At 33.2% G+C, this 11988-nt stretch overlaps 1 protein-coding gene across 1 annotated transcript; it reads left to right on the top strand.

The window, feature by feature from the left end:
* Positions 1-10135: 10135 nt before the first annotated feature.
* LOC119191777 (antiviral helicase SKI2-like) lies at positions 10136-11789 on the top strand (the record flags this gene model as incomplete). The annotated part of the gene is given in 3 exon segments (XM_037445643.1): positions 10136-10353; positions 10988-11161; positions 11488-11789. Coding segments are annotated over 3 exon segments (651 nt in total), but the record flags the coding sequence as incomplete, so codon positions are not given.
* Between the last annotated feature and the right edge of the window lie 199 nt (positions 11790-11988).

Here is an 11988-nt window from a genome sequence, read left to right as displayed (position 1 = left end):
TAAAACAAGCTTACCTTAAGTTTTTATACATGCTAGTGAACAGCGGCAGCGCCATCTCATCTATGCCAACGTGAGGGTCGAACCTCCAAGTACCGCCGATGTGTCTCGATGCCTCAAACAAGGTGAAGTTGACGCCATACTGTTTCATGCATGCCGCGCGGTGGCGAGACCCGCAGAAACCGCCGCCAATAATGCAGGCGCGGTTTGCGTGCTGAAACAATTACATTATTCAGTCTCAAATATTCTATTAAATGAAGATTAAGTTTTAATAGCATAAGAGAATTGCAGGAATACATTAATAATTTAAGGTTAGATTTTAATAAAGATTTCTTATGTTTAAGCGAATGAAGACATTAAATAAAACTATTTTACCGTGATAAAATCCGCAAATAATTAAACATTTTAATACATGGATACGATTAACAGATATTTTAACTCACAATCACACAAGCCGTACTAAATATAGATTTTAATTTGCCTACCTATAGACATATATTATCTCACCTGTGGTATGCCTATACTTTACTAACAGAATTTGTTACAAATCGTCATTGCAATCGTTATTATCACCATAGAACGTTGTGTGTATATGCAATTTGCATGCATCATGGTCGTTCAACATAGTTTGTGTCTCACAATGCGGGTCGCGATTGTTTCTTTGATATGTGATAACAATAACTAACAACGCTATCATCATCACAAGCGTATTTTAGTTGGAAATATAAGTATGCACGCAGTACATACGCCCATAGAATGAAATTATATAATAGCGTATTATGTGTGTATTAGTTGATTGCTTTTTTAAACCTTGTCCTTGAAAAATACGTGTAGCGGACAGCAGTAATTGAATTTTAGAAAGACTTATTGTTAAGAAGGTTAATAACTAAGGCTTGTTAGTAGGCTTTTAGTTACTAGATAATGTAAGGCTTGCTTGAATTATTCGCTTTTTTTCGTATAAAAGACGATTTAAGACAAACCAAACAGTATAAATATCTGAGAAATTAGCAATTATAATGTTAGAAGTAATCTGTTTTATATCCTTGAATAATATTATAATTATTTACGTATATCACTTATAACCTAGTTGACACAAAATTAAATAAATAGAGCTTCAGTTGCACAGCCGACGAGAAAAAATAAATATACAAAGGACCATCAAAGTTATGCTAATACATATGTAAATATTCTCGAAGTGCATAATATTTTTGTTGATATTCTGTGTGTTTCCACAGATGTTTAGGAGTTATTAATGCATAAGGCTGCAGTCACACACAGCCAAGTAGTATTTGAACAAAAATAACACAATACAGGGGCCTTATTCTCTATCCCGCACGTTATTTTGACAGTGCGTAACAAGCACGTAACACAACGCATCATGTTTAGGACTATAGAAATTTGGCTTACAGAATACCATTCCACGCACATTTCTCGAAGATAACATGACACAGCCGCGTTACGCGTTTACACTAACATACAGAATAAGGGCCCAGCAAGGCAATATAATCATAGTATAATCTTTGACATTTACTTAAAATATTATTTGCGGCAAGATAATGTTAACTGACAACGTATTTGATAAATAATATCTAGTTATCTTAAGAACATTTTAGTAGATTTTTTATTAATGTAGAAATAATTCGTTTTAAGTATTAATAAGAATGTTAAAGATAACTTATATTCAGCATATCACTTACAAACATCCGCAAGCAGTGTACTATAATTATACTTAATATTATAAAAGGTAAAATAGTAGGTATATAAATATTCCACGTCGATATGACGCTACAATAAAATTATATATTTCGAATATTAAATAATTATGTTTCAAAGTATGATTCACAAACAAGATGGAATTTCGTTTGGATTAAAATATAATCAAAAAAATCTATCCCCATTAAATATGAACATATATTACAGTATCAACGAATAAATAGCTATTATTTATCATTAATAAAATGTAATGGATACCAATCCAACTATGTGGATTTATTATATAAAATAAATGATATAGCCTCTGAAGCATTTAGATGAAGAAAGACATTATTCTCATCTAACATATGTTGCGCAATGAGAAAAAATTAATCACAATTTTAACTAAGTATCTTTAGTATTCATCCTTTATTGCTTATGGTGTTTTTTGTCAACAATGAAGTTATTGCCAGGTGTAGTAATATTTTATATAGTTGCAAGTCCACTATAGTGTAATTAGAGAACGGAATAGCCTTGTAATTCGCTGTTTTGCCTGTTATTTGAATCTAACAGGTGTATTAGGTAGCTTGTCAAGGACCTGTACGGATGAATCGGCCATATTATTGCCAACATAATGAAAAAAATTATATATTCATTTTATTTACATGAATAGTATTGACTTGACTTATTAAGTTATTATATGCTTCTATTTTAAAGATATGGTGTCTATGAAATACGATTAATAATTTCGAATATTAATGTAATTTGATGTTTTACGAGTTTCTTTCTAAATGTTAATTAATATTATCACTTAAATGCCATATTGTAATTTTCTTAATATATTGTGAAATTCATATTCAAATTTATGCTTCCGAATAACATTAATTCTTTCATTGTTGTCGCAGTTTGCAAATGTTAATAAAATATTTGCTCTATCCAACGGCAATACAAAACTGCTATTGACTATTATTTTGCATAAGATTAACATGAAATATTAACTTCCTTGAAACAAGTTCTCAATATATGAATAACATTGTTCAATACATCGATATGTCATACATTACCCGATATAATTATTTGTATAATGTATAGCTAACTAAACCGGTATAGTATAAGTCATGCGTGAACCCTTCACCAGATTACCTGTTCCTAATGTGGAAATCTATTACCACGGTGCACAAAGCATGCTAGATAAGCTGAGTACCGAGAATATTGAACCACGGAGATTGCAGAGTGTAAACATGACCATACCATATTACTTGACCATATTATCATTATTGCTGTGCCGACCTACAACGATTGTTGATTGATTGATTGATACAATAACCATCATACCGATCATAATATAAATTAGAAAAATAGGTTTCCCTATACTTTCTTTTATTGGATCGCCATTGGTGATACATCAAGAATAAAAAAAACAAGGAATTATTTTATACTATCCAGTTATAGACAACAATAAGACAAGATATTACATCGGAGATAATTAAGATCACCAGTGTCTACAATTTGATTTAAGTATGCCAAAATAAAGGTAATATTCCTGCCCTATCATAAAATATTTTTTTAAAGAGCTTACCTACTGAGGAATCCAACTAAAGTCGGCAACTAAGTTATATCATTCTCGAAGGGAAAAACAGTATATGTACCAATAATTGCGCAGTTTTTAAGGAACTTGTATTTCGCTGCAGATACTTTCTACCGCTCTAAAGTAAAATGTAAACAATAGCATATATTTATAGTAATAAACCAAACCTATTTTTATCCAGTGGCAGCTCTAAACGAAACGAGGGCCCAGGCGAAAGCAAAAACAAATTCCCCGTTTTAACAGTTTCGTCGGGAAGATCGTAAAAGGTCCTCCAGGCCGCCTCTGGATATATTTCTTTATATTCTATTCCATATACGTGTATTGCATGCTTTTCGGTTCTTTTAATTTACACGAATTGCGCCCGCTGCGGCACAACGATCAACCGCTTGAGCTAGATAGTTTTTTTGTCGAATTCAAAGTCGAACCCGGATATAATTATATATGTACACAGACGTTAGGTATGTGAGATAATAAAATCAAATCAATCTTTAAAGTACTGCGTAAATAATAAATTACTCCGGTTCAATAGTAAAACAGATTACGTAATGACGTATAAGTTTTTGTGACATTGTCTTCCCTATAGACCTATTTTTTTAATAGGCGTCTCTATAGTCGACACCAGGGTAAACCTGCGAATCAGATACTGGATTTCTCCAGGTTAGAGACTCCAGGAGCCCGGAAGAGAGTTGGGAGGGAATATATGAGGGAAGAAATTGTGGGAGAAGGATAGGAACCCTGTTTTAGGATTGGCGGAGGGGAGAAGGTGGGAAAATTTTCGCAAGCCCTCATAGGCCTCAATGCGTATTTTCTACAAAGAGGTATACACACTCAATTCCGTGCTTTAGGCCCCGGTAAATGTTTTCCCGTGCATGGGCGCGTATTCGGTGCATTCCTATGGACTAACTCGACCGAAATGGTACGTACTATCTCACATAGAACTAACTTGATGTGACTGTTTTCCTGTTGCATTTCGTACTGTCAGCGAGGAGGTAGGAGACCGAAGAAATCCCTTTCTAATCGCCAATCTTCCTCTTTGAAGGCACCAAAGCATTAATACAACAGTAATTAATTTAGCAGTATGATTTCTCATGTGACGAAAATTATAGTATTATTATTGTGACTCCCTTACCCGTTTTCTACATTACTACATACATTACACTCTTAAAACTTAATTCAAGTAGTAACAAATAATTTAGCTTAAGTATTTTTCATCAAACAAAACTGTAAACCATTCATTGAATTCGCAATTAAGAATGATTAAACTTCTGAAGAAAAGACACAAACGCGCGCCACTAATGTAGAGATTAAAACAATTATGTCAAAGTTTAATTAATTTTCTTTGCTACCTATCTATTATTCTTTCGAAATCATTTACGACCAATACCATTAAAATATATCAACTGCTAATTAACATTACCGGTAAGAATAAACAAATGAAAAGAACTCATCTGTAAACATGTCAAACAAACTTTGTTCTGATTGGTCCATTCTTGCTATGGATCTGACGGTAGCGTTTAGGATCGTTAATAGGAATTGGCCATTAATTTAATATTTCTTATCCTTGCAAATATAATGAAAACATGCCTATTTGAGTGTACTTTCATGCACACGAAAACGATCGAAACAAGTTTTTGCAGTTTTTAACAAGTTTAATATTTCAAAAATAGAGTCATTTTTGTTTACGGTAAAACAATAAACATGCAAACAAAGTCAATTAAATAAAATTACGTCATACAATGGATTACGTAAGACCGCCCATGGATTCATGGTCTTTCGAAGCACGTAACATCACTTTCCTATAAAATTCAATTTTTATTCATCATTGCATTCAGCAATTACGTGCGTCCGTGACACGACTGCCCAGCAGAGCTTCAGAATTGTTTCCGTTGTTATGCGTTACTAGACTTATTATTTACGTAATTTTATCCAATTGTACACCTAACTATTTGTGATGATTATAACGTTAACGTGCGCGTTCATTGGCCTGTGACGAATTGCAACCAAGGGTATTTCCGATTTTACTTCTCTATGTGCTGATGGGAATGATATTGGTGGTAATAATAGCTTGAGGTACCCATGAGGAAACTGTGCAAAAGATATATTTAATAAATATACTGAAGTAGCTTTTGCTCGCGGCTTCGCCCGTGTGAACGGGTTTTCCGGATTAAATACCCGCTATGAATTTTTCCGGGATAGAAAGTTGTCTTAAAATATCTTCATACCAAATTCCATAAAAATCCGTTCAGTAAATTTTGAAACCATCAACAACATGCAAACAAACAGAAAAGAGGACTTTGTTTTATAATGTGTATAGATTAATACTTAATTTCCTTGGATTACTTTTTTTGTAAATAAAGTTCACAAATTCTGTCTCACCAATCCTAACTTCAACAATGTTGTTGAATCAACATAGGTACTTAAACTATTGGTTGCATGACTTCATTCTGCCACAAGGCTTTGTTTGAGGAAAAAAGCTTACAGCTTCGTAACCTTTAACAACGTTTTGATTAAAGACGTACTAAATATTCTTAAACTCGATAACACCATTTTAACTTTGAATCATAAAGGGTATAAAACTCTACCATTAATTTCAGATTTAATTTCTAATTGTATAAAACAAAATATAGACGGTTGGTAGTTCGTACATCACGTTATTATTGACTGCGATTTGCTCATTTCGTTGTTGTTTTCTTATGTAAGACTCTAGAATAGTCTACGTCGTAACTATTTAAATATGATATCTACATTTATATTTTTGTTGAATGATCTATGATGTTGTTAAGTGTCCGCTACTTCAAATTGGATGTATCCTGTAATGGCTGTGTGTGTTGTTGATAATGAAAAAATAAAAATAAAATACTTCGTAAAAATTCTGGATATAAAAACCTTACTGTGTACTTTTCGGGGGTAAAAGTATTACGGTAAATATTATGTTCTACCAGGTTTATCTGTATGCCAAATTTTATCTATATCCGTTCAGACTTCAAGAATTCCTATGTTTACTCCTACAAAATATCTACATAAACTTTGGCATTTGTATTAACTAGATTATTTTACAACGGAAACGCGCCTAGACGCTGCAAGCTAGATGGAGACACGCGCGAGCCGGTTGCGAAACTTCCCGTTTCAACTCTGCATTTTCCACACATGCAGTTTCTTAACCACGTGAACAAAATTAATCGAAACTTTAGAAACTCATTTGAAAAATACAATTTCTCATCTCATCTCTCTCACGAATTATAATATCTTATTTAAAATAACCATGTATTTTCTCAATATTGCCATAGTGCCTTTGTATGAAAATTAACTTATTAACTTTTATTTTACAACACACTCTTGTACCTCTTAAAATTACGATACTTTGTCATTATTGCATTAACAAGAATACGACATATCGACTGACAAATAAATTTGTATTTAAAAGTGTCATATCGAATGTTCTCCTATAACTACCATGTAACAGGTTTTACCAGATTATAATCAGAGTAATTAAGTATTATATGTTTTATATACCTTATACGAGTGCTAATTGTAAGTATTTACCTAATCGTTGAAAGTGATAGGATTATTAATATTCTTCCTGTAATTATAATAAACGCACTAAAAACGCACCAAATAATAATTGGTTCTAATACTTTATCATTTTAAACTATTAGATATGTAGGATAGTATTTTTACAGGCCCTTATTAATCGTTGTTGTTATACAAAATCTAAAATTGTATTTATCTGCTACGCTGTCGTGCTACTTTATAGCTTCATTAATCATCTACTTTTATGTTATTATGTAGATTTCAAATAATATCTTCGTTTAAAGGAATAAAATATTTACATACCTAACTACAACATTATCGAAACTGAGATCGAAACCGTAAAAGTATTATTTATTTTTCTACACCTAATAAACACTATAAAAATCCTAAAACGTTGTATTAAGTATGATTTAAATAAATAAATCAGTTTGTCTATATATTTAAATGCGTATAAATTAAATACCGACAAGAACATATGATTTAAAACATTTTTTTTTTTAATCTATAAGTATAATGCGAAAAAATAAATTAAATATTTTTTTTTTTTATAATTCGTCCTTAGAGGACAGGCTATAGTCTTACGACCATACTGCCTAGTCTTACGTATTTATAAATTAAATAAATATTAATGCGCAACAAAACCAAGCAAAGGAACGAAAATTATACATACCAATTCTAAACCACTAGCTTTTAGAATTAATAAAAATAAACACAGAACAATGCCACTGGTATAGTTTTTAGACGCCATCATATAAGTTCCCACTATAAATACATATAAAATATAAAAAGACGCGACGCGTGCGCCGATGGCCGTCCGTTGCGGACTGTGCTAGGGACTGAGTGAAGAAACGATCGTGCATGCGAGGTCTGGCTTTAGAGGGACTTGCCTGACAACCTTGACCGCCAAGGCTCACTGACTCACATACACATATTACTTATTGCAAATCGATAATAAAAACATGTGGATTAACATCCCAGGTATGACTTTTACCCAAAATTATTACCTTAGTGAGTTATCATATTTTAGTAGTAGTGGTAGCTTTTACCGAAGTTAAATTCCGTTGCCAGGATAACGGTTCCTAGAACGGTTCAGAGATTTATCAGAGATTATGACAGTAAAAAGAGTCAATCTGTTGAGCTTAATTAGAAATGCTGCAAGTGTAGAGATCAAAGAATTAGTCCAGGGCGATGCCACAGTAGGTGGCGTTTTTCCATTCCACACAACCTTCGGACGTTGGTCGCCCGGCTCGATACCCACGGTTTGAAGACTGGATGCGAAAAGGAACTGAAAAATATCTGGTACTACGCAGACCTCCCCGCTACCGCCTTTACTTACTGTACGGTCTCATCACTATGGTGGAACTATTATATATTAAGTAGAAATATTCAGAAGAAGTAGCTCGACCCTTATCACAATACACATCATAGCAAGAAATGAGGTCGTATTAGCTGCGCCTCTATCTAGCCCTTTGGAGCTGAAGATGTGAGCGTATACCAGATAAAGTACCTACACAGTACAAAATTAGACTTTTATGCTAAGAAACGTCTTTCACCATCTTCCCCTCCCTCGTCAAAAGGTAACACCTAGTAATAAATAATACGCAGCTTATTTATGCCAGAAAAAGAAAATATAAGTATTTAACGCAACTAAAATTAAAACTATCAATTTATCCCGCCAGAGGTGCCAGTCGCCAGTGAAAAATAAAGCTTATTATAAAAGTAATAAAGCATCAATTATAATAATAATTTAGATGTCACAAGAAAAAAAAAAGGATAAAATTTCCCAGAAGAAAGATAAACTGAGGCCCTGTTTCATAGTTTTCATCCCTGATTTAGATACATACTGAATACTGACGAGTTATAGAAGAATAATAAAGCAAGTAAACAGCTCATTTGGGTTGCGGGAGTATTTGTTACTTACAATTCTTATTTATATATTCCCGCACAAATTATTCGCCAATAGTATGAATAGGGGCATCAAGTAAATTTTATTTGACAGTTATCTTATAAACAGTTAAATATAGTTGTATATAGTTTGCGTTTAGCACGGCAGAACAGGTAGGTAACATACCTACATACACATTTTATTATGATTTATTTGGGAGAATAGATTCGAGTGTGACATTTGTATTTAATCGGGAATATAAAGCAAGTATTCGACAGCTGTAAAACAGAGTTTAAATATATAATAATAATATCAGCCCTGTATTATATACTTGCCCACTGCTGAGCACGGGCCTCCTCTACTACTGAGAGGGATTAGGCCTTAGTCCACCTCGCTGGCCTAGTGCCGATTGGTAGACTTCACACACCTTCGAAATTCCTATAAAGAACTTCTCAGATGTGCAGGTTTCCTCACGATGTTTTCCTTCACCGTTAAAGCGAACGATAAATTCACAAAGAATACACACATGATTTTTTAGAAAAGTCAGAGGTGTGTGCTCTTGGTATTTGAACCTGCGGACATTCGTCTCAGCAGTCCGTTCCACACCAACTAGGCTATCGCCGCAGTTTAAATATACTTAGATATAATTTACATATTGTCCACAATAGGAAGTATGATCTTACCTACGTAGTATATTACTTACTCTATGTCCTGAAAATCACCATGATTATTATGACTTTTTTTCTTGTAAGCTTTGTATATAGTTGGATTTGTTATGATCTTAAATTATTCTATCTCTCACTGAACTTACGGAAAGGAAAGAAATAGCAATACTGATTATGCTACAAATTGCATTTGTCAACAAAGAGGGGAATTACAGAAATACAAAAATATTGACATTTTGACAAGATAACCTCAATACGCGTGAACTGCCGACAAATATACCTTTTTACTTGTATATTTTTAAATAGAATAATAAAAACTTATTTAAATGTCGCAGGACGTTAAGGATGAATTCTCAGACGTTTCGGTAATTAGCATTGTCAATTATGAACTATCAACTGTATTCAAAGCTTCACAGCTGTTTTTATGAAAATTTTAGGTGCCACCTATATTAGAAGATTTAAACGGCTGGGTTCAAGAGTATTTGTTAAATCCGGAAAAACTATCGATCCACAAATGGGAGCGTTCACAGACACACTGGCATCGAGAGAGCAATCCCGATTCATTGTATTTATTCGATATTGATGAATATGGACCTGAAACAACACTCGAAGTAAGCACCTTCTAATTATTTATTTCAAATGTTTATAAATAAAATAAGAAATATCATATCTTAAATGTTAACAATTCATAAAGTATTTATCTCTTAAATTAGACTACCAATGTAAAATTTGTAGGTGGTCCGAGATCCAATAACAGGGGGAAATATCCAGGTGTGAAGAGATAGACATACCTTTGGAGGATGATGAAACTAATCCCACAATGTCACGGGCGCCCCTGCCTCCCAGCCTCGCCACTAGAGGCACAACCACACAAAGTCCATTTTTACCAGCTGGCTTTGAAGAGGAACTGCAAAAGATTTTGGAAGGAACAATGCAACATGCTGACATTAAAATTGATTTGGATAATCATGAGCCTGGCAAATTTTTGGGTGAAGGTAAACAGTATGATTTATTTATTTGTTAATATTACTTATACTATTAGAAATCCGTACTAAAGACATAACTATTTTGAGTTGTAAATTAAGAAAATTCTTTACTGTTGGTAGGTCTCTCCTATGTGAGAGTCCGCCTGGGTAGGTACCACCGCAATGTCTATTTCTGCTGCTAAGCAAGAGCGTGTAGTCACTGATGTATTCCGGTTTGAAGGACATTGTAGTCAGTGTAAGTACTGGATATAATGACACTTGACATCTCATGGCTCAGGATGGCGAGCACAGTGAATTGCCAAACAATACTTTGTAATTCAAGGTGTTGGATGGTGTTTCTACTGTTTATGGAGGGTCATATTGCTTACCATCATGCGTCGCGGCAAGCATGTCTCATCATTCAAAGCAATAAACAAAAATTATGGTCAATAAAGGTTTTTTACTATAATTGGTTTCAATATTTAATATGTAATACTGTCCAGTCTTGTACAATCTGAAAGCTGAAAAAAATACTGAGTCATTCACACACTTTAATAAAAATAACTAACTTTTAAAACAATTTATATACTTACTGCTCATAACTTACCAATTAACATATCTCTATGGAAAACTTATGTACAATAATCATAATAATGCCTTCTAGACATCTTGACCATAGCTCCTGGGGCCAAGGAGTGTGTTTTGTTTGCGGAAGATGGCTTCACTCTCCTGGACCAGGAGGCAGAGGAAAAAGAAAAAGCTGAAAACAAAGAAAACTTTGATATCAGCATTAAAGTTAATCTTGAAGAAGTCATTGAAAATAACACACATTTAGTGGGTAATTATATTGTTAAAGTAGTCAATAGTAAAGAATTTACATCTTTGATTTGTTTGGTAAATCTTTTGTTTTACCAAGAACCAAAATGAAAAATTTCATACCATATAAAGTACAACCGTGTTCTAAAAAATATGTTATTTCACCATATTTTTAATTGTTTTATCTCCCAATTTTTTTTAAAATAATATAGGGCTTAAAGCGTTGAAAATTCCAAAAGAAAGTTTTGGAATATACAATAAATATTTTAATTTTGACATTAACCTTAATTTGCACTATAATCTAAAATAGTTTTGTAGTTATTTAGTATTAATGTCTTCAATTTATAGATCTCTGGAAGGATGATGAAGAAATTAAAAAAGAGAAACCAGCAAAACCTGTCAAAAAATTTGAATTTTCGAGCGACACATCTGACAATGACAACTTCCTTGAAGACACAGTGATCAGACCACCAGTGGAAATGCCTGAGATTCCAGTTCTGAACATCACCTCCTCAGCTGTCAGACCTGGGGTGACATCCACAGAGTGGGCAGAGATGATAGATGTGTCGCAACCTGTGCCTGAGTTTAAAGAGAAAATCAAGGATATGGCACATAGCTATCCATTTGAATTGGATAATTTCCAAAAACAGGTTTTAAGATCATTATTACACATTTATATCCATTAAAGCAATATAACTGTTATATATTTTTTAACACAGCTTGGTAAAGTGGCTTTACTGCACTTGATGTTAAGCAAAGTGAAGCCAAAAGAAAGTGCCAAACGGAAAAAATACAGGCATCTTAGTAGTTGCATAATATTATTTATAAGAGCTTTGAAAAATACAATCT

Source organism: Manduca sexta, unplaced genomic scaffold (assembly GCF_014839805.1).
Source record: "Manduca sexta isolate Smith_Timp_Sample1 unplaced genomic scaffold, JHU_Msex_v1.0 HiC_scaffold_1910, whole genome shotgun sequence".
Classification (NCBI taxonomy): Eukaryota; Metazoa; Arthropoda; class Insecta; order Lepidoptera; family Sphingidae; genus Manduca; species Manduca sexta.
This window is presented reverse-complemented; position numbering and strand designations above follow the sequence as displayed.